Source organism: Sus scrofa, chromosome 10 (genome assembly GCF_000003025.6).
Source record: "Sus scrofa isolate TJ Tabasco breed Duroc chromosome 10, Sscrofa11.1, whole genome shotgun sequence".
NCBI lineage: Eukaryota > Metazoa > Chordata > Mammalia > Artiodactyla > Suidae > Sus > Sus scrofa.
The window spans coordinates 38,829,963-38,853,832 of NC_010452.4; the positions used below are offsets into that span (position 1 = coordinate 38,829,963).

Consider the following 23,870-nt stretch of genomic DNA (forward strand, 5'->3'; position numbering starts at 1 on the left):
GCCAGTGGGGGAAAGAACTGTCTGGAATCCAGGGGATCCACTGAGGTATCTCTTAGCCTTCCATGCCTAGTAGAAAAGTCAATGGTAAATTATAGGTACAAAAAAAAAAAAAAAAAAGGCACTGCTGACAGTGCAGATGCTTTAGTAATGCAGATCTTAGGCACTTGTCAGGTAGGAAACCCCAAAGAGCCGAAGTTCTAGTGAAGGCCAAAGAAATATGGAACAGGTAGAAGCAGAAGTTACAAATACTAGCTAAGGCCACACGACTATTCATAGAAAAGAGGACAGAACCTCTCCTTCCTTTTGCTGAGAGGCATAGAGTATATGTATATGTGTATTTATTCTCTTATTTTATTCAAGTTTTATTGCAGGTTAATTGTATCTTTTTGTAAGAGAATTTTCAGATGGAACTATGATTGATTTAGGGGGAATAATCAACATAGTCCAGTGAAGGATAACTGACTGCTAAGATTTTGCATCTCAATTTTGGGGCGAGGGTAGGTGCATCATGTGTAAATAAGATATTTCCATCTTATTAAACAGAAAAAGAATTGGTTGGTGGCCACACAGAGGCTCACACAGGTATCGCAGGTATGTTGATGGTGCCAATGATTCAATTGTAGTCTCTCAGTTCCAACCTGTCCTTTCATTGGCACACCCCTGCTGCTTTGCCAGCTGGCTCTGTGTTAGCTCTGCCAGTAAAGGATGCTTGAAGGAAACCGCAAACTGGAGATGAAGAGGGACTGACTGACTCCTCCCTATCTTCTCATTTCTCGAAGCTTCATTCCCGCAGTGTCTCTTTATAGCTGTAATTCCTTCCCACAGCAGCAGCTAAACCCATGTGGTTTTCCCAACATGTGCAGAACCCCAGGTACACTGCACCAGCCCCACACACCACCCCCACAGACCTTACCTTCAGTCCTGGAAACACCACCACTGGCCATTTGGCAGTCCTTCAGACGACTGAGACCCAGGCGCATGGGGCCCCTTTCCTAAGATTCTATGTTTTAATAATTGAAACTTGTTCCCTTTGTTCCCTCAGCCTGGAGAAACTATAGATGTTACCCCCATGAGACCTTGAAACAGTGGTTCTCAAACTACTGTCCCAGGATCAACAACATCAGCATCCTCCTGGGAACTGGTTAGAAATGCAGATTCCTAAGCACCACCCAACCTACTGAGGCAGCAGCTCAGATGGCAAAAGCAGGAATGTGTTTACCAAGACCTCCAGTTGACCCTCATGCATGCTGAACTTTGAGAACCACTTGCCCAGTGCCTCAGAATTCTCAATTCACTCTTTCAGTTGCCTAGCTAACAGTGTAGTTATTCTTTATACTAAACTCTCTGTTTAAACAACCAGTGTGGGACACCCTAATATAGTAGAACTTTACCAAATATTTCAAGTAGTATCAACATTAATCCTTCTTCAATTCTACCAAAACACAGAAGAGGGAGCATTTCCCAACTCATTTCTATGAGGCCAGCATTACCAAAGCCAAAGAGATCCAAGACCAATATGCCTTATGAATACAGATAATATTCCTTAAGAATATAGAGGCAAAATCCTTTAAAAAAAAGTTCACTGAATCCAGCAGCATATTAAAGGGATTATGCAACATAACTAAGTGGGAGTTATTCCAGTAATATGAGGGTGTATCAACACATGCAAATCAACCAAGGTAATACACTACAATAGAATAAAGTAAAAAAAAAGACATCACTATCTCTCTTTTTTTTTTTTTTTTTTTTTGTCTTTTGTCGTTTTTGTCTTTTGTTGTTGTTGTTGTTGCTATTTCTTGGGCCGCTCCCGCGGCATATGGAGGTTCCCAGGCTAGGGGTTGAATCGGAGCTGTAGCCACCGGCCTACGCCAGAGCCACAGCAACTCGGGATCCGAGCCGCGTCTGCGACCTACACCACAGCTCACGGCAACGCCGGATCGTTAACCCACTGAGCAAGGGCAGGGACCGAACCCGCAACCTCATGGTTCCTAGTTGGATTCGTTAACCACTGCGCCACGACGGGAACTCCGACATCACTATCTCAATGCAGAAAAAGCATTTGACAGAATCCAACATCCTTTGATGATAAAACAAAACAACAAAGAAAAAAAACCTACTCAACAAACTAGGAATAGAGAGAAACTTGTCACAACATGATAAAGGACATCTATGAAAAATCTACAGTGATGGAGCATGATGGAAGATAATGTGAGAAAAAGAATGTGTATATATATGTGTAACTGGGTCACTTGTGTACAGTAGAGAATTGATAGAACACTGTAAACCAAGTATAATGGAAAAAATAAAAATTATAAATAAATAATAAAATGAAACAGTACAGAAAAGGATAGATGGGAGAGAAAAAATTATAAAGATTTATTGTATGTTAATAGCTCCTGGATATCCAATTTAATTAATGAATTATTTCGCTTAGAACAACAAAAACAACAACAACAAAAATCTAGACATGGAGTTCCTGTCGTGGCTCAGTGGTTAATGAATCTGACTAGCATCCATGGGAACGCAGGATCGATCCCTGGCCTTGCTCAGTGAGTTAAAGGATCCGGTGTTGCTGTGAGCTGTGGTGTAGGTTGCAGATGTGGCTTGGATCTGGCCTTGCTGTGGCTGTGGTGTAGGCCAGCAGCTACAACTGATTCTACCCCGAGCCTGGGAACCTCCATATGCCAAGGATGCGGCCCTAAAAAATAAAATAAAATAAATAAATAAAACAAAAATCTACAGATAATATCATACTCAAAAGTGAAAAGATGAAAGCTTTCCTAAAGATCAGCAAGAGAAGACATAGATATACTTGGGGCAGTGGGGGAAGAGGGGATACACTAGAAGCTCTAGCCAGAAAATTAGGCAAGAGAAAGAAATAAAAGACATAAGGAATAAAATGTGTCACAACACTATACCATGGATGAACCTTGAAAACATGTGAAAGAAGCCAGATATAAAAGGTCATACTTTGTATGATTCCACTTATATGAAGTGTCCAAAATAGGCAATAGGCAATTCTATAGACCCAGAAAGTGTAAAAACTAGTTGCCAGATGGAGATAAGGGGAATTGGTAATGATTGCTAATGATACGGGTTTCTTGTTTGGGATGATGGAAATGTTCTGGAATTAGACAGTGTTACTAGCTGTACAATCTTGTGAATAAACTAAAAACCACTGAATTGTATACTTTGGAGTGGTTAAAATGGTGAATTTTACGTCAATTTAAAAAATCAACCTAATTAAAAAAAAAAGAATAAATGACATTTGTTATACTGGGTAAAGAATCTACAATTTTGATAAGCAGTGGTTAAGACAAAAGACACCATAGAGTTCTCCTGTGGTGCAGTGGGATAAGGATCCGGCACTGTCACTACAGCAGCTTAGGTCACTGCTATGGCACTGGTCTTGATACCAGGCCACCACTGTGGCACTGGTTTGATACATGCTGAGGAAATGCCACAAAAAAAAAAAAAAAAAAAAACCATGGTGAGCATCTTTAATATAAAATTGATCATTTTAACCATTTTTAAGTAGTTCTGTGGCATTAAGTATATTCACATCATTGTGCAATCATCCTCACCAACCATCTCCAGAACTATTGCAAAACTGAAACTCTACCCATTAAATAAGAACTTCTTACTTCCCCTTTCCTCTAGTCCTGGCAACCACTATTCCACTTTCAGTATCTATTAATTTGACTAGATAATTTCATGTAAGTGGAATCATACAGTATTTATCCTTTTGTGACTGTCTTATTCACCTACCAGAGTATCTTCAAGTTTCATCCATGTTGGAGCATGTGTCAGAATCTCCTTCCTTTTAAAGGATGAATAATATTCCACTTACATATGTACCATATTTTCTTTACCCATTCATCCATCAATGGACACTTTGATTTCTTCTACCTTGTGGCTATTATGAATTATGCTGTTAATAAAAATGGACGTACAAGTACTTTTTGTGTCCCTGCCTTTTTAAAAAAATAAAAAAATAGTTGTGATCTCTTTCTGAAGGGAAATTTTGAAATGAAACTTTTTGGAAAATATACACATCTTTTGCATTAGCTTACAGACTAAAAACTTATCTTAGTTGCAAATTGCCCAAAGGAGAACCCAAAGATCAGTGTTACTATTTGCTTGAAAGAAACACAAAAGACATAAAAATATCCATCGCAAATTTATTATGCATTAGGAAGCTTAACTTAAAAACCAACAGCATAGTAAAAAGATATGTTATCTTTGTTCATGGCAGAACAGGTTTCAAAATATATTTTCTTTTAAATGTATTCAGTCAGTACACAATCCTTTATAAAAGTTGTATATATTTTTTCTGTCAATACCTTCATTACATTTATAAATACAAGATTTACACAGCACCCCATCAAAAAAATTAAAACTTCTTACGAATATCTACATATATTTCTTATCTATAAAACTTCCAAAGGAGTGCTTTGTTAAAGATGGGCCCTAGTTAATGGTCCACTTACTGGTACAGCAAAATACATATAAATCTGTAAAGTTTTCTTTGTCCATAAAACATCTCAAAAAATTAGCAAGACACTTATTGTGACACTGAGCTTCTTAAACCATCATATTTTAGAAAGGAATTTACTGTGCATATTCCCATGAGATTCAAAAGGCAGATAAACAGATGAAAATAAAGACTGACTGAAAACAAGTGCCTACATAGAGTAGTTAAGGCAGGGGTGTGACGGATGAGAAACACTGAAAAGTGGGACACAGGAGACATGTGTGGGAGCAAAGAGTAATAATGCATCACATGAGTCTAAACATGTCTATAAACTCGACTGGTATCCAGGTACTAACTCTCATCCTCGTCCTCACTCAGGAATGTTAACATTGTAGAAAACTTTCTTAAAAGCACTCTCCAATTTCTATGTTGCCACCGGAATGCTTGATGTGTTTAAATCACCTTGGATCAACCAAGACAATCGGTCCAGGAATCTGAGGTGCTTGTTCTTCATGATTTAAATTTATTAAAAAAAAAAAAAAAAAAAAAAAAAAAACCTTCATCTGGTAAAGGTTATCACTGATCATACTATTACTGTTCAGAGGTGTATATGCTGAAGTTCATTCTAACCAAGAAGAGGAAGTAGAGAGAAAGAAAGGAGACTAAGACTAGATTTCTGCCTGACCTTTGAACAAAGACAGTAGATCCCTGATACTGAGTGGCTCTTGGAGCAACCACTCATATACATCCATGGGCTAAATGGGTACAGGTCAGAGAAACAGGAAGGAAGAAAATATGAGATTCTGTATCTCAAGTTTTGTCAGAGATGGGAGTTGCACTACAATCCTTTCTACTGAAGAGGACATGGTCACTCTCACTCTGAAGTTACTAAAGGAAAGCTATCCTTTCTACTAGAGATGACTTTTTCTTTTTTTCTTTTTATTTGGCCACACCCAGATCCTGAACCTGCTGAGCCACAAGGGAACTCCCAGGAATGACTTCTACTTGAGTTTCAAAGTATGGACTCCAGATAACTTTGAGGGTTGCATATTATTTGCAGAAAAGTATTTCAAATCTTAACTTGCCCTAATGTATCAACAAAAGAAAAAGAATGATAGAAAAGGAAGAGGAAGAGGAGGGAGACAAAGGGATAGGGGTGGTTCCTTCTCAAGCTAGATCCTGGAGGATGTCACTAGTATCTCCCTTCCAGCACCTTAAAGTCTCCATGTGGTGCGGCTTCTCCGTGGCTCTCAGAGATGGCGTCTACAGAATCCCTCTTTCTGCAAAGATTCCCAGGCTCCTCGAGGGAAGAGAGCTCCCAGATGCTGCTGTCCTGCAGCAGTGGCTCAATGTCCTCGTTATTGCCCCGTTCTGGAGTGTTGGTCAGGCAGCCGCTGATGCTGTTGCTATGTTTTTGAGTTCCACTGCCTTTACTGTATTCAGGGATGAATAAGGCAACCAGAAAAGACATAAGAACTATACATGCCCCAAATAAAAACGGTGGGCCTGGGATGACAGCTCCCTGATAGGTGTGGGAAATAAAGATGAAGAATTTGGTTAGTCTTTCAACCCCAAATTCATCCTGGATGACCCCCTCAAAAAAACACACCACCAGAAAGCAAATTATTTTCTCATAAGCACATGTTTCAATAAATGTTATGGCAAACTCTAACAAAGCCTGGTGTCTGGAATATGATGGAGGGCTAATCACTGCTTTATGCACCACAAACAGCTTAAATAAACCTGTAAGCAATAGCTATTTAGTCCCATCCTCTGACCTGCGGTGGTGGATTCTGCACATGAACATTAATTACAGTTTTGTACAGAATTCTATGTCAAATCTAGCTGGGAAGGAGCAAAGTAATAACAAACAGTAGAAAAAGCACTCAGCTCAATTTCTAACTGGAATTTTAGGGCATTTCCTCTTTTATTTAGCCTGGGCTTTATCAGAGGACAGCATTTTGATGAGTATTATGTAGGTAGAAAGAGAATCTGAACAAAGATAAAACAAATCTTTTCCATAGGATATTAAATCACTGAAATGATCCCTCCCTAATCCCAGGAATTAATAAACACAGCACTTACTACTGTCAAATACATAGTACTATTAAAAAAATAAAAACACTTCCCAAATTTAAGGTCAGAAGATTTTGCTATAATCAGACACAATCATTATAAAACTAGACTTATTACCAAATTACCTGCAGGGCAGCATTGTTAGAATTCAATTCTGGTTCCAACTCAGTCAGTTCCACATGGAACATGTAGAAAATGAAGCCATACAGGGCCGGCCCTAGGCCATTACACAGTCCTCTTATTCCAGTTATGATCCCCTGGGCAACTCCTATGTCAGGACAAAGAAAAAGCAGCCAGTCTTCTCAGAAATGCATCTCAAGATTGGAGACTTAGCAGTACTTTCTTACAAACTATAAAATACTAAGTCAACTGGACTGAGTAGTCTGGGCTGAGGAAAAGAGATTATAGGGACTTCACCCACCATATTTTCATTTATTGCACAAAGACCTCACCGCTTGTCTTAAGATCTACCTGAAATTCCTTTGGGGTTGAATTCCCTAACAGCAGATCTTCCTATAAACAGGGAATAATGAAATAAAAAAATTTAATATTCTCCAGTTATAGGCAATTTCCACCTTTCAGTGGATTGAGATGTTCCTCTTCTACTCATTTAGTGGTGGTTTTACAATAAAAATCTGCTCTTTTCCTCTGACCGTGTGTGAGTCCACAGAGATCCTGATGCTGTGTGCTCCTAACACCTCCAGACAGGTTTCTCACAGTGACCTCCATATTCCAGGTCTATCTCCCTGAACATCTGTACTGAAAAATCCCAGAAAGTGCCAATTTCTATCTCTGGTTTCTAAAGTGGAAGGTAAAAAATTAGCTTGAACTGTATGAGATGGATGTTTCTATATGTCAAAAAAAGGTCAAATATAGTTCAACCTAACACAGGGTGTTCTAATAAGTTTATATGCTGACATTTAGACACACCTGTGTTAACACACAAAAAGAGAAAAAAAAGTCAAAGAACATTCATGCCAAGAGACAGAGGAGTGTCTCTTAGATACCAAGGTATGCCCATCCACCACAGACAGCTCACGCCTTCACTTCAATCATGACACCTCCCCAAGGATGCACACAGCCAGCCAGCTGAGTTACCATAAGGAGTGACACAGAATTTGTTGTCTCCAAATGATATGATTTAAAAGTGGGATATGAATAAGACAGCTAATTTCCAATGTGGAAAAATGGGTGCAATGAATAAAACATCTTTTCCAATCTAGTTTTTTACTGAAACTTTTTAAACGTCTCTAAGGCATTAAAATTTTTCTCCTCTAAAATTCACTACTTCCTGACTACAATCAGGGGAGCCACCAAGTGATGGAGAAGGAAAAGGATTAATTCTGGCAGTAGAAACTGCCTGACAAGGAAGACAAAGGCACAGACAGATCAAGTAAGAGCCCAGACAGTAGAGTGCTACTCCCTCCTCCACAGTCATCTTTTTTTTTTTTTTTTTTTGGCCGCACCTGAGGCATTCAGAAGTTCCTGGGCCAAAGATCGAACCTGCGCCACAGGAGTAAACAGAGCCCATGGCAGTGACAACGCCAGATCCTTAACCCACTAGGCCACCAGGGAACTACTAGTCATCTCAATTTTGTCTCTCACTCTGCATGCAATTATTACGAACTACAGAGATTTGTTTTCTCATTGTCCTCTCAAGGAATCATTTTCTAAATTGAGTAATGGATTTTGAGTGATTCCAAATTAAAGAAATTTCAGTGATTAAAGAACTCATTGCTTTAGTCTATCATTATTTAATAGACGTGTTAAAGTATGATCATAGTCTAGTAAATTCTGAAAAGAGCAGTCAAAACTGAAAAGACAAAATGGATAGTTGTGTTTCTAATTCTTAGTTTTCTGACCTGCTGATTCCAGATTTTAAAAATAAAGTGTAAGGGAGTTCCCGTCCGTCGTAGCGCAGTTGTTAACGAATCCGACTAGGAACCATGAGGTTGCGGGTTCGGTCTCTGCCCTTGCTCAGTGGGCTGACAATCCGGCGTTGCCGTGAGCTGTGGTGTAGGTTGCAGACACGGCTCGGATCCTGCGTTGCTGTGGCTCTGGTGTAGGCTGGTGGCTACAGCTCCGATTGGACCCCTAGCCTGGGAACCTCCATATGCTGCGGGGAGCGGCCCAAAGAAATAGCAAAAAGACAAAAAATAAAAAAAAAATAAATAAATAAAATAAAAATAAAGTGTAAGATTGAAGCCGGAAGGAAAATAGAATTTTCCCATCTGCCACAGTACAAAGGTACAATTGTTGAGCAGGGACATGTGGCTGTAACCTCTTGCTCTGCTGATGTGGACAGAGGCTCAGAGTTGCTCATGCTTCTGCTGAAGGAGGAAAACAGTGAGTGGGACTATGACCTCACCTTGCTGGTCTGACTCTGCATTCCCAGAGACAAGGGCACTGACAGCTGGAAATGTAATGCTCGACATGGCAGCCACGGTCCCAGCTGCCCACATCATCCTGCAAGGACAGAACAGTCTGTTATCAGGAGGTAGGCCAGCCCCAGTTGAGCTTGCTATTCAGAATACAAGTAATGGCAAAAGCACAAAATGCTCTTATTCTCTTGTGTTAAGTTGTATTAATCTTTTTCCTCTTTAAAAATGGATTTTATTTATTTTTTAACCTGGAAGGTTATACATCACATTGTTGATACTGATTACTTTATGGGCTGGGAAAATTTCACTTTATCTCTGCCAACATGTGTTCCTTCTCCCTGGTTTCCCTATTATCATCTTTTTTTTTTTTTTTTTTTTTTTTTTTTGTCTTTTTAGGGCCACACCTATGACATATGGAGGCTCCCAGCTAGGGGTCCAATTGGAGCTACAGCTGCCGGCCTACGCCACAGCCACAGCAATGCCAGATCTGAGCCACATCTGCAATCTATACCACAGCTCATGGCAACGCCAGATCCTTAAGCCACTCAGCGAGGCGAGGGAATCAAACCCACAACCTCGTGGTTCCTAGCCAAATTTGTTAACCACTGAGCCACGAGGAGAACTCCTCTTCTTCTTTTTTTTAGGATTGCTTGTTTCTATACATTTCCCCCACCCATTTTCCATTCTTTTCTTTGTACTTCTCAAAAGCTCACTTCCATACTGACCCTGAGCTGCTCAGTTTGCTACCTCCCAACAACGTGCTACATGCCACCAACAGAAAAAAACAGAGACCTGAAATTCAGGATGAGCACTGTAGACTTCCAAGCCTGCTTGCTGTAAACCTTTATTCTTTTCTCAACAAAAGGAACCTACATGTGTGTCAGTATTAAGTCTGAGTGTGAGGAAAGTGAGGCCCCAACTGGACTTAAAATCTGCTTGGCCAGACTGTCTCAGGAATGACATGCACCTCCTTACTTAAAAGGGAAAACCCTTAGAAGTTCCCACCGTGGTTCAGCGGAAACAAATCCAACTAGTATCCATGAAGACGTGGGATCAATCCCTGGCAATGCTCAGATCTGGCACTGCACAAGCTGTGGTGTAGGTCGAAGACACAGCTCGCATCTGGCATGGCTGTGGCTATGGCGTAGGCTGGCAGCTGCAACTCTGATTTGACCCCTAGTCTGGGAACTTCCATATGCTGTGGATGTGGTCCTAAAAAGAAAAAAAAAAAAATGTTAGCAGTAATAACTGCCTCAGGGTACACAAGATCTTGGAAGGGATCTTAGTGTTCATCTAACTCATATGCTTTATATTATAAAGGTTATGTCACTGTCCAAAGTCACTAACTACAGCAGTAAACCCTGCCATAATCATTTTTCCTTATTTTTTTTTTTTTTGACTATATGTGGTCTCTAAAAACTGACAAATGTGTTTAAAAATTAAACATAAAACTTTCTTGTAGAATCAGAGAAAGAGATATATACATTTAGTTCAGTAACAATTCAGGAGTTCCTGTTGTGGCTCAGTGGGTTAAGCATCTGACATTGTCTGTGAGGATGCAGATCATACCTGGCCTGGCTCAGGGGGTTAAGGATCCAGCATTGCTACAAGCTGTGACATAGTCTGCAGATGTGGCTCAGACCTGGTGTTACCATGGCTGTGGCGTAGGCCTCAGCTGCAGCTCCAACTGACACCTAGCCTGGAAACATCCATGTGCCACAGATGAGGAAGGAAAGGGAAAGGGAGAGAACAGAGAGGGAAAGGGAAACAGAAAGAGAAACAGAGAGGGAAAGGGAAACAGAAAGGGAGAGGGAGATGGAGAGAGAGAGGGAAATGGAGAGGAGAAAGGGAAACAGAAAGGGAAACCAAGAGGGGAAGGCGGGGGGAGGAGAAAAAAGAAAGAAGAGAGGAGAAAGGAGGGGAAAGGGGGAAGGAACAATTCACTGAAAGCCTGCTGAGGTGAAGGCAATCTTTCCAAATAATTTTGAATTACATAGCTTTACCCTCCCCCAAATTAAGTCGAAACAGTTTTTGAAATGCTGAACACCCTAGGCCAGTAAACAAACTTCTGCTTCCTTTGTATCACACTCAACTAACTCAAGCTCCTTTAAAAGATACATCTATTCATGAGGCTTCATGGGAGTCTATGCATGAGAATTCCTGGCAGAGGCTTACCATGCCTGAGATCCAAAACCATACCAGGCTAACTGGAACATCTGGAAGCCCAAACCAAGGAGGACAGTGTTCTTTTTCCCTAATGATTTCATCAAGATGCTAAGAAAGACTGTCTGCAAAGCAAAGGGGATAATGCTGAGAAATCATGTGAACACAGAGATTTGATGCTAGGTCTGTGGGGGAAGCCCATTAATGGCAACCAAGAACTTCTAAGGGCAGACTTCCTGACCTGAGACCTTGGAGACCATGCAGAAAGCTCTAAAGAGGCTTCCTAGACTGACCGGGGCTCAGGGCCTTCGGCCTCCTCTCCATAAACCCATCTATTTGGTGCTTAGAACTTCCCAAAAGGTCACCACGGGCAACAGTTATTTGTCGACTGAGAAGAAGATGCTTCAGTCTCTGCGGAGAAATGCCAATCACTCAACCACCAAGTGAAGAGCTAAGCCCTGCTGAACATTTACAGAACATGTGGGCTTTCGCTGTGGGTTAAGTTTCACAAAGTTAGATTGATAGAAATGTGATTTAAACAAATAGTGTGAAAAGGCATAGGATAAAAGATGAATCTGGGCTAACTGATTAAGTTAATCAGAGTTAATATGAAAAAATAAAACAAAATCCTAAGCAACTTGAAAATTTAATATAATTTATATTTGCTAATACAGTTTAAAAAAAAAGGCCTTTGCCTTGATGCATTCCTATAAGTCAATTCTGAACATTTGGGCAATTCTGCAGCCTCATTTCTCAAGAGAGCTATTACAGAAGAGTGTGCCACTTAGCCTACCATGCTTTAAAGCCGCATGTAGCTATTTTAGGGAAACGGCGTGTAGGCAGTCCCATACAATACAGTGTTCATACATATAATACGGAATGCCCCTAAGCACATCAACGAATTAATTTAAAGCACATAGGCCCTCCCTGTTTTTTGTGGTCCTATACTTATAATAAATGGGTAAATGTTTAATAAGTAACCCTTTACTCACTATATATACCCTAATGCACTGATTTCCCACATTTCTTCAGCCCTGGAGATAGCCAGAATTTGAACAGTTACGAATTTTCATTTCTGCTTTTCATTTCACTATTTATCAAAATTAAAATAACATCAAAACATTCTTCTGGTTAATTCTGCAATACTGGAGTTACATTCTGGTTGGTGGTTGTAAAAGCTAATTTTTATTTGCTCAAATGACACCTTCAAGACAGTAACAGGTATTCTAAAAAGTGTTGAAAAATTGTATTAAACTTCTCCTAAATCACAACCTCAAGAGTTTATTAAAAATGGAATTCTTCTATGGACTGTCAGGTTACTCAATTTAATATTTATACCACAGCTACACATTTTATCATGGCAGGAAAGGAGGAGGATTAAGATAGAGGTTCAGGAGATCTCCACAAATATTTCTTTGTAGCTTCCTGTGAATTTACAGTTATTTCAGATTAAAAATATTTTAAAACGGGATCGGTAAGATAACACTCACCTGAGCCACAATAGACAGAATTCCTACCATAGCTATGAATGCTGTAATTTTAACAGATCCAAAACCTATGACCTGTGGAAATGAAAACACTTTGTGATATACTTATTATAAAAATAATAAAAAATATTATATTCTATAAAGCTATAGAATAAAACAGTTGAGGAAAGTTCATAAAACCTTGACAATGGCAATTTAGGCAGTGCCAAAATTTGGACCTATTTAACCAGTAATTAAAATCTGTTATAAGAAATCATTACAAACAAGAACAAACAATTTAACAAATATTAAGAAGACATTTTCTATTATAGGACTACCTGTTATTTTCATATTCATCCCCATCCCCACCTCACCAAGAGACAAAATAAGTCATCAAACATTAAGAGAACATGAAGCAAATGATTTGATTTTTGGTGTTGCCAACACAGAATATGCTCCCTGGCAAAGTCAGTGACTCTCAACTATGGCTGCACATTAAAATCACATGGGCAACAGAGAAGGGAAGAGGAGAGGGGAGAAATGGGATGGTGGAACCCACTTGAGACCAATTAAATTGGACTCTCTGGGCACAGACACAGGTATGTTTTAAAAAGCTTCCACGGTGTTTCTAATGAGCAGCCAAAGTGAAAAGTTAGCTGGCAATTATTTCTAGGTCTCTTAACCTTAAGAGTAACTCTGAAATGCCTAAAACATTTAAGTTTTAAATATCAAGGTTTTGGTTTTTTTTGTTTTTTTTTTTTTGTTTTTTTTGCCATTTCTTAGGCCGCTCCCACAGCATATGGAGATTCCCAGGCTAGGGGTCGAATTGGAGCTGTAGCCGCCGGCCTACGCCAGAGCCACAGCAATGCCAGATCCTTAACCCACTGAGCAAGGCCAGGGATGGAACCTGAAACCTCATGGTTCCTAGTCGGATTCGCTAACCACTGAGCCATGACAGGAACTCCTAAATATGAAGTTCTTAAAGTCAGTCTGCCCTCAAATGAAATTCCATAGAATTCAGGGGAAAAAACTTTAAAAATTATTATACACATTTGTCACATTTCATAAATGGCTGTCTTGCTTTCAAGTCACAGTTAGCTAAAAAAAATAGTTAGGGGTACAACCTCTAGATCCCAAACCAATATTGCTGACATTAACAATGTTCTATTACTAATTTGTAAATATATATATTTAAAATGGTCCTACTGAGGAGGAATTCCTGTCGTGGCTCAGTGGTTAACGAATCTGACTAGGAACGTGAGGTTGCGGGTTCGATCCCTGGCCTTGCTCAGTGGGTTAAGGATCCAGCATTGCCGTGAGCTGTGGTGTGGGTTGCAGACGTGGCTCGGATCCCGCGTTGCTGTGGCTCTGGCGTAGGCCAGGGGCTACAGCTCTGATTAGACCCCTAGCCTGGGAACCTCCATATGCCACGGGAGTGGCCCTAGAAAAGGCAAAAAGACCAAAATAAAATAAAATAAAATAAAATAGTCTTACTGAGACAGAATTAAAATACCATACAATTCACCCATTATAAGTGTACAAATGAATGGTTTTAGTACATGCAGAGTTGGGCAATTATCGCCATGAAAAACTTTAGAAGATGTCACTCCTCCTCAAAGAAACATGACCCCCCGTAGGAGTCCAATTCCCCCAGCCCCACTTTTTCCTTGGGCTTTCCCATTTTTCGCCACCCAGCAAGTAATCTACTTTCTGTCTCTACAGATTCATTTATTCTGAGCATTTCATACAAATGGAATAATACCGTATTTGGTCCTGGATTCTTTCACTTAGCATAATGTTTTCAAAGTTCACCCATGTGGTAGCGTGTATCAGTGCTTACTGCTTTTTACTGACAAACATTCCATTGTATAGACAGATCACAACAAATGGATCACATTCGTTGATCTGCTTCATCAATGCATATGGGTTATTTCTACTTTTTGGTTATTATGAATAATAACTGGTGTAGGAGTGTCTGGATAGATATGTTTTCAACTCTCTTGGCTATATGCCTAGGAGGAGACCTGCTGGGAACCCTATGTTGAACACCTTGCGGAACCAGCAGACTCTTTTCCACACTATCTACCCCAGTTCCCCATTTTACCAGCATGAAGGAGGAGTCTCATTTCTCCATATCCTTGTCTGTCATTTTGATTACAGCCATTTTAGCAGGTCTGAAGTGAAGCATTATTGTTTTCATTTGCATTTCTTTAATGGCTAAAGATACTAAGCATCTTTTCGTGTGCTTATTGGCCACTTGTATATCGTACTTGGAAAACTATGTGTTCAAAATCCTTTGCCTATTTTTTCAGTTGGGTTATTTATCTTTTTATTGTTGAGTAAGGTTCTACATATGCATTGGATACAAGTTCCTTATCAGAAACATGCTTTACAAATAAATACAATTTTAGCAAATACATGTGTGTGTTAATTACGTGCAAGCTCTAAAAAGCAAGCACAAACATAAAATAATAGAATGATTCTGACTTGTAACTGCTGCTGGTGGTGACATAAGCATATGTGTATGTAAAAAGGGTAACGAAATTCAGTTGTTTATAATCCTTGTGAAGGAATGAGACATGTGTTTTCACTTTCTTCCTTGGGTTTTCCCATTTTCCCTACATTATTTCTTGCATGTAGTTTAATGTATAATTTAACTATAAATGCATATGTAAGTCTCTACATTAAGCACACTATCTCAGCACTCTTCCTTCTAAATTTCCAGCATCCACCCACCATACATGAGCAAAATAAAAACAGAACTGCTTGAAAAAAGTTTTACAGGCATGTAAATATTACAGGCGCATGCTCTCAAGAAAACTGTGAGAATGGCCAATTAACAAATTTTATTTAATAAACCTTTAGGAGAAAAACTTCCGGTGAAATCAGTAAGAGACTAAGGCAATGGAAGGTAACTCAAGTTACTCAATGGTAAGTTGAGGACACAGAGTTTTTCAAGGCTTTAACCCACCATGTCCTCCTTTATCTAGCAAAGCAATAAAGCTTTTCTTTTCTCCTTTACCACCTGCCCCTCCCCCCAAAAAAATTTTCCTTAGGTCAATTGCCTTTTGAAGGGAGATTATAAATTTTTAAAGAAAAAAAAAAATCAGAAGAGAGAAAAGAGTATTTCGATTATTGTTTGTGGACCACCTTGAAGTCTACCTCTGATTTTCTCCAAGTTCAAAAGCTACTAGGCACCCACTACTTACCTGCCTGAGATAGAGAAAAAAACTTGAATACTGTCCAGCTTCAGGAAGGTATGAAAGAAAAACGGTGATGCAGATTAGTAAGACAGTAGAATCTTTTCCAACTTTCTTCAGTGACTAGGAATAAGCAAAAAGAGAAACATATAAAAAGCAAATACATACTAATGTCACTGATATTCTGGGGTGTTGGCTCCATTGTTTTGCTCTATTAAGGTCGACAACAAAAGATGAGTGGAATATAAAAGCCACTAAACCTTAACATTAAATCCACCACCATCTCTCTAAGGAGCTTACAAGTCCTAATTTCAGAGGTATATGTTTCAAATATTTACAGCTTTCTCTTTATCTTTTTTTTTTTTTTTTTTTTTTTGTCTTTCTAGGGCCGTGCTCACAGCATATAGAGGTTCCCAGGCTAGGGGCCCAATTGGAGCCCTAGCTGCCAGCCTACACCAGAGCCACAGAAACGCAGGATTGGAGCCACATCTTTGACCTACACCATAGCTCTCGGCAACGCCGAATCCTTAACCCACTGAGGGAGGCCACGGATCGAACTGGTGTCCTCATGGATGCTAGTTGGGTTCATTAACCCCTGAGGCACAACGCAACTCCCTCTTTCTCTTTCAAAAACACCTGTTCATCTTTGTGAGCAATACTGGTTCACATTCCGAAAGAGACCTCGAACTTTCTATGAGCAGACTGCCCTGGAATCTTCTAAGAAAATCTCACCTCTCATTCATAATAAACTCCTTTCTGCTACCCCATAATACAACTCCTTTAAAATCATAAACATGGAGTTCCCATCGGGGCTCAGCAGTTATCGAATTGGACTAGAAGCCATGAGGACATGAGTTCAATTCCTGGCCTTGCTCAGTGGGTTAAGGATCCAAATTGCTGTGAGCTGTGGTGTAGGTTGCAGATGCGGCTCAGATCCCAGTTACTGTGGCTCTGCTATAGGCTGGAGGCTAGAGCTCCGACTGGATCTCTAGCCTGGGAACCTCCGTATGCCACAGGGGCAGCCCTAAAAGGACAAAAAGATGGGGGGGCGGAGCCATAAACAGAACAGGGTTTTCATTACATGGAGTAAATATACTCTATCCTTTAAAAGGTTAATATTAAATTTGCCAATAAAATTGGTAGGCAAATAAATATGCTCCAGCCATGGAGTCAGTGACAAGACTCTCTGACAAGTAAACAACTTTTTGAATGTTACAATCTTGTCCAAAATCCTTACATTCTCTCTACACAGGATGCCTGAATGGACCAAAAGGTACATCAAAAGTTGTCTATGGAGTACAAAGTGCTGCAGTGCATTCTAAGTCATCCCTGTAACCTTCAAATAATTAAAACAAAAGCAGCTCAAGTCTATTGGGACCTTGCTATACACCAGATACTAGACTAGCTAATTTCCAAACATTCACTACAATCCTCCTAACAGCCCTGAAAAGTAAGCCCAAATAGTTCCACTTCATAGAAGAGCTTCTGTGTGTAGCCTGACCGACCACTACATGACAAGAAGGTGGCAGATCTGACCAGGTGCACTCCTGGTTTCCTCCTCTACACAGGGGCACAAACAGAATGAGGGTCCTCAGGTCATGCACTGAGGGAGTTTTTTAGAAAAAGTTTCTCATGGTTAGTTTTCTTCTTATTATTATTAGTATTATTTTTGTCTTTTTGCCTTTTCTAGGGTCGCTCCCTCGGCATATGGAGGTTCCCAGGCTAGGGGTCAAATCAGAGCTGTAGCTGCCGGCCTACGCCAGAGCCACAGCAACACAGGATCCAGGCTGTATCTGCAACCTACACCACAGCTCAAGGCAACACCAGATCCTTAACCCACTGAGCAAAGCCAGGGATCGAACCTGCAACCTCATGGTTCCTAGTTGGATTTGTTAACCACTGAGCCACGACAGGGAACTCCGAGTTAGTTTTTTTTTTGTTGTTTTGTTTTTTGTTTGTTTTTTGTCTTTTTTGTCTTTTTGTTGTTGTTGTTGTTGTTGCTATTTCTTGGGCCGCTCCCATGGCATATGGAGATTCCCAGGCTAGGGGTCTAATCGGAGCTGTAGCCACCGGCCTACGCCAGAGCCACAGCAATGCGGGATCCGAGCAGCGTCTGCAACCTACACCACAGCTCACGGCAACGCCGGATCGTTAACCCACTGAGCAAGGGCAGGGACCGAACCCACAACCTCATGGTTCCTAGTCGGATTCGTTAACCACTGCGCCATGACGGGAACTCCCGAGTTAGTTTTCTTATATGTATTTTTCCTAAAAGATAAGCTTAAGGTCTAAAAAGCAAAAATTAAATCTCTGGTTATTTTTTCCTGCACATATATTCCTCAAGAACACTTTCAAAGCAGATAAAGTAGGAGAAGGGAAGAGAAGATTCTTCTCAGTACTTTTTCTAGTTGTTAATGGGATTCCCCCCAGGCTGAAAAACACAATTACAGAAAACAAGGAATCCATTCACTCTGCAAAAGACAAGTTCAAAGCTTCTGTTCAAAGTGGGTGTACATTAACAACTTAGAAAATAACTACTTCAGTCGGTCCATATGCATTTAACCTTTCTGAATTTAAGTAAATGAAAACAAATACTTCAAATGGCCACCTTCATTTGTTTAAAAATGATGAAAAGATGCGAAAAGAAAAAATCTTCCTTCCCAAGCCCTCATCAGGGATTAACTGGACATTTCTGGTCTCTTCCCTTGTGATAACCACATGCTTGACTTAAGAATATCAATTCTGGGGAGTTCCCATCGTGGCCAGTGGTTAACGAATCCAACTAGGAACCATGAGGTTGCGGGTTCGATCCCTGGCCTTGCTCAGTGGGTTAATGATCCAGCATTGCCGTGAGCTGTGGTGTAGGTCGCAGACGCTGCTTGGATCCCGCATTGCTGTGGCTCTGGTATAGGCCGGTGGCTACAGCTCCGATTCAACCCCTAGCCTGGGAACCTCCATATGCCTTGGGAGTGGCCCAAGAAATAGCAAAAAGACAAAAAAAAAAAAAAAAAAAAAAAAAAAAAGGAATATCAATTCTGTACATTCCTGGTACACAGTCTGCCTCAGTCCCTTACTTGCAATTAAACTTTTTTTATTTTTTACTGGAGGCAAAAAAAAAAGATCTACAAATGGTAGGATGCTTGAGGCTGCAGAAATGTTCTTTTATTTGCATGGCTTAGAAACATATTTAGGAAAGTAAATGTTTTCATGTTTTTATTTACCGCAAAAGGATCTGCTTGTCTCCAAGAAATGTGAGCTCCCCAGGAGAGAGGTCTCATTTTCTCTGGCAAAGATTCTGGAACAGCCAATAAGATGAAGCAGATGTCCAGAAGAGCCACCACTGTGGCCACCAGCACAACGAGGCTGTCTCCATAACTGGCAGAGAGGTATGCTCCAATGGCTGGGCTGCTGACCAGACTGGCCGCAAACGTAGCTGAGACCTATGGAAAAGCACACTCTTACCGAGAGTCCCATGGATGTACACCTGTGGCAAAGCACACTCTTGCCAGGGTCCCATCTGCTGCAGGTACACACCTACATTACTGTTTTTATCCAGGGTTCCACAGGTGCATACCTACAGCCATCCTTCCATGGCTTTATAAAGACAAAAGGACTGTGTTGCACACAACTTTTAAGAATGATACAAAATTAAAGTAATTTTAAGGATTTGTTCACAAACTATTAACTAATTGGAGATAGTCTAGAAAGCTACCAGAAAAAAAATATATATATATATTATTAGAAATGAAAATTGTAAGACTTTCCACATAAATAAAACATAACACATTTCAGTCTTCTTTAATTGGAGAATGGAGATGTAAAGAGAAAGGTATGGAAAAATTTTCTGTATGGCTGATGATAAAATCTACAAATTATTGAGGGACTGTGCTTCATTTCATCTTCCAAAAACATGTTTCACCATTTCATTAGCACTGAGTGGGGGGCAAAATCCATGACGTTCTTTTAAAAAAGCTATAATAAGAAATTCAAAGATTTGTTGAGAGAGACCTCAAAGCTCCCTCTACTAATGCCCACTGAAACAGGTACAGCACTTGGAAAATGAGTTTAATTTCTTCAAGTACACAATAACTATTACATAGAGTAATAGTGGGAAACAATGGAAATTTAGTGGGAAAGTCTGTTATTAAAATATGTATAGTGAAGTTCCCGCTGTGGTGCAATGAGACTGGCGGCATCTTCGGAGTGCTGGGATGCAGATTTGACCCCTGGCCGGACACAGTGGGTTAAGGATCCAGCATTGCTGCAAATGTGGCTTAAGGCGTGACTGCAGCCTGATCTCTAGCCAGGGAACTCCACATGCCAAGGGGCAGCCAAAAAAAAGTGTACACACACACACACACACACACACATAAAATAGTGAATATTCTGGGAGTTAATTTAACCATGTGGAATATGGTTCCAAATATCAGTAGGGGATAAAGAGCAACAATGGTTTCCTAATTGTTCTCTTAATGAGTTGCATTACTCTTGAACAACTGATGCTTAATAAATCTTGTTGAGTGAATAAATAAATAGATTTCTGGATCTATACCCCATGAAATTCTATGTAAAACGTTGTGTCTTTTTTAAAATAGCCTACTTGCTTAGTTTGTATATTTATCTAAATCCCTCGATATGACTGCTAAATAAATCTACAGGATGACTTCACTCAGTGCTCCTCTCACTAACTTCCGTCAACATCTCTATGAACAGGCATTACTATAACAGCTATTTTATAGATGAAAAAGTAAGCTAGAGACAGAGGACCTAAGTCATGATCATTTTGATACCAGAACTCTCTCTAAAATCTTTGTTTAAATACTACTGCTCAGCACAACAGCTTTATAAGTGGTTTTTCCAGTGAAAAGCAAGGAACAAAAAATCTAATAAAATTGGAGGGAAATGAGTATCTCAACGAGCATTTCATACAGTGTTGAGAAAAGCTGCACAAGTGTGACAAACAGGGCTGCTGGCACCCCTCACCTCTGCTAACCAACCCTTAAGAGCCCATCTTGAACACCCTCTGTTCTTTGAGGACTTCTCTCTGCTTCTCCCTGTCCTCCACAACATTCTGGAGATGGCCCTGTTTTAGGACATGGCATAAGAAACATTCAGGGGAGGGGAGGCAGTAGCTGGAGGGTAACTGGGGTCGAAGGAGAAGTTTTTAAATGACCGATGTCTGAGGTCAACAAAGTAAAAATTGCTTTTGTGGAATAGCAGTAACTGACGTATATATATGTCCATCACTGATCCATACAATTACTCATTCAGTCAAGGTAAATGAAGACTCAAGAAAAGCTTTTTACCATTCCCCTAATAGCCTAGGAGAATTTAGATAGGAATGCGGGTTCCTGTTGTGGCTCAGCAGTAAAGAACCTGACTAGTATCCACGAGGACCTAGGTTCGATCCCTGGCCCCGCTCAGTGGGTGAAGGATGTGGTGTTGCCGTGAGCTGTATAGGTCACAAATGCACCTCGGATCCTGCATTGCTGTGGCTGTGGCCAGCAGCTACAGCTCCAATTTGACTCCTAGCCAGAGAACTTCCATGTGCCTCAGGTGTGGCCTTAAAAAGACAAAAAAAAAAAGAATTTCGATGAGAGGCCTATACTGGGAAGAGAGCAAATACCAAAGATAACTTTTATATCAGAAAGACTTATCTGCATGGCAAACACCTATTTGCCAGATATTTGCTCTTCACATCTTCCTGTGAATTGTCTTCCTTCCCTTTGAAGCTGAGACCTCTATTCTCTTTCTTCTTAGCTCAGAGTGATACATAAGCCTCAATTGCCTGACTGCCCTTGAGTCTCTCATGTCTTTGTGGGACTCCATACATATGAAATTAAACTCGTTTTTCTCTTGTTAATCCGTCTGGTGTCAATTTAATCATTATGCTAGCCAAAGAGCCTTAAAGGGAAAATTTTTCCTGTGCAACAACACCCACCTGCCCTAGGTTCACGCACTGAACACATGCTCATGGATGCTCACCCATCATCTTTTCCCCTTGAACCACTTAAGTAGTTCTCAGAATCATGACACTCTGAGCTAAAGGGCTTCAGTGTGCCATCTCCTATAGGTCTTTCTTCTCCTACATAATCACAACTCCATTATCTAGCCTAAGAAAATTAGAAATGATTATCTAATACTCAATTATCCAAAAAAGGCTCTTGTAACTTTTGTTAGGCACTCGGCAATTATTTACTGAATTATTTTTCTGCAGTACTAAGTCCCAAATAAGTGCCTGAGTCACACAACCAGCAATACAGTAACAACGGATTAACATGGCTGAGGTTCCATCAGAGCTCCAATTCTAATTAGGTGCACAGAGACTTATGAAGTTAGCACCTGTTTACTGTTTATGGTTCCTCAAGAGATCAGGTAACAAGAAAAAAAAAAATCAAATCAACTTTAAAAAAACTTTGCAAGAGTTCCTGCTGTGGCACAGTGGGCTAAGAATTCGATGTTGCTGCAGCTGCAGCATCAGTCACAACTGCGACTCAGATTCCATCCCTGGCCCAGGAACTTCCATATGCCAAGGGTACGGGCATTAAAAAATATATATACTTAGCACACTGACAACTCACGCATTCCTGCCAATCTTCCAATACGAAAACCAGAGAACAAACTACTAGCAATTTATATCCTGCTATTTTTAATTTCTCATAAGCCTCCTTTTTATTTCAATTGCTTTAGATTTTCTTTTATCTAAGTCAACATTTAACACTATTTTACATCTCACTTTTCAGTGAATTTTTAGTAGAATGTTCATTATTCCTCTGGTTAAAAAACAGAATCTGGAGTTCCCATTGCAGCTCAGCGGGTTAAGAACCCAACTAGTATCCATGAGGATGCAGGTCCGATCCCTGCCTGGCCTTGCTCAGTGGGTTAAGGATCGGGCACTCTTGCAAGCTGTGGCATAGGCTGCAGATGTGGCTCAGATCCACCATTGCTGTGGCTGTGGCAAAGGCGGGCAGCTGCAGCTCTGATTCGACCCGTAACCTGGAAACTTCCATATGCCATGGGTGCAGCCCTAAAAAGAAAAAGGAAAAAAGAAAAAAGCATAATCTGTTATCTTACCCATCCATAAGCAGTACTTCGCTCATGCTCCTGAGTAACATCAGCTACATAGGCAAATATCACAGAGAATGTGACTGAGAAGACTCCAGACATGGAAATCATTGCAAAATACCACCTATAAAAAGATTATTTTAAGCATCCATGAGAGATGTAGTATATGTACATTTTTATAACCAAAGACAAAGATATCATGTAAAGATTATAAACCAAAAAATAAATTTAAAAAATACATGTAAAGATGTATAATTAATAAAATTATAATCATGACAAGGAGGAAATAAAAACATACTAGTTTTGTTAATGCTCAGGAGGTGTTTGTATATGCAGTTTAAAAAAATGAAAGAGTAAGGGTATGCTTGTAAAGTTATAAAGTTAGCCAGAACAAAAATGAAAACTGTCTAAATTTCTTAGTTTTAGCTAAGAAAAAGACATACACACAAAAGCAGAAAAGATTTTATTAAAATTAATGTAATTAGACCAAAAATTTCTATCATATTCATAGATACTTAAAAAAACTAGTTAAAATATGAGCAAACAATCTCGGAGAATAAAAAGTATGGTTTATTCTAGGATATGTTTCAATATCAGAAATCCATTAACATAATTCATTACGGTAACAGATCTAAGGAGAAAATTCAAATGCTCTCCATTGATACAAAAGGCATCCATTAAAATTTGACATTCAGGAGTTCCCTTTGTGGCTCAGCAGTTAACTAGACTAGGATCCAGGAGGATGTGGGTTTGATCCCTGGCCTCACTCAGTGGGTTAAGGATCCGGCATTGCGGTGAGCTGTGGTGCAGGTCACAGACGCAGCTCAGATCTGGTATTACTGTGGCTGTGGTGTAGGCCAATGGCTGCAGCTCTAATTCGACACCTAGCCACATATGCCGCAGGGACAGCCTGAAAAAGCAAAAAAAAAAGGAGTTCCCGTCGTGGTGCAGTGGTTAACGAATCTGACTAGGAACCATGAGGTTGCGGGTTCGGTCCCTGCCCTTGCTCAGTGGGTTGACGATCCGGCGTTGCCGTGAGCTGTGG

At 40.1% G+C, this 23,870-nt stretch overlaps 1 protein-coding gene across 1 annotated transcript in view; it reads right to left on the reverse strand.

Annotated features, from left to right (window-relative positions):
* MFSD14B (major facilitator superfamily domain containing 14B) overlaps positions 5,403-23,870 on the reverse strand; it is a 54,039-nt gene continuing 35,571 nt past the window's right edge. The window contains exons 5-12 of the mRNA NM_001243400.1: positions 22,835-22,949; positions 18,982-19,200; positions 15,770-15,883; positions 12,585-12,656; positions 11,107-11,219; positions 8,919-9,016; positions 6,676-6,818; positions 5,403-5,996 (exon numbers count right to left, since the gene is read on the reverse strand). Coding sequence (NP_001230329.1) covers positions 5,667-5,996; positions 6,676-6,818; positions 8,919-9,016; positions 11,107-11,219; positions 12,585-12,656; positions 15,770-15,883; positions 18,982-19,200; positions 22,835-22,949 — 1,204 coding nt within the window. The 3' untranslated portion in view covers positions 5,403-5,666. The remainder of the gene's footprint in view (positions 5,997-6,675; positions 6,819-8,918; positions 9,017-11,106; positions 11,220-12,584; positions 12,657-15,769; positions 15,884-18,981; positions 19,201-22,834; positions 22,950-23,870) is intronic.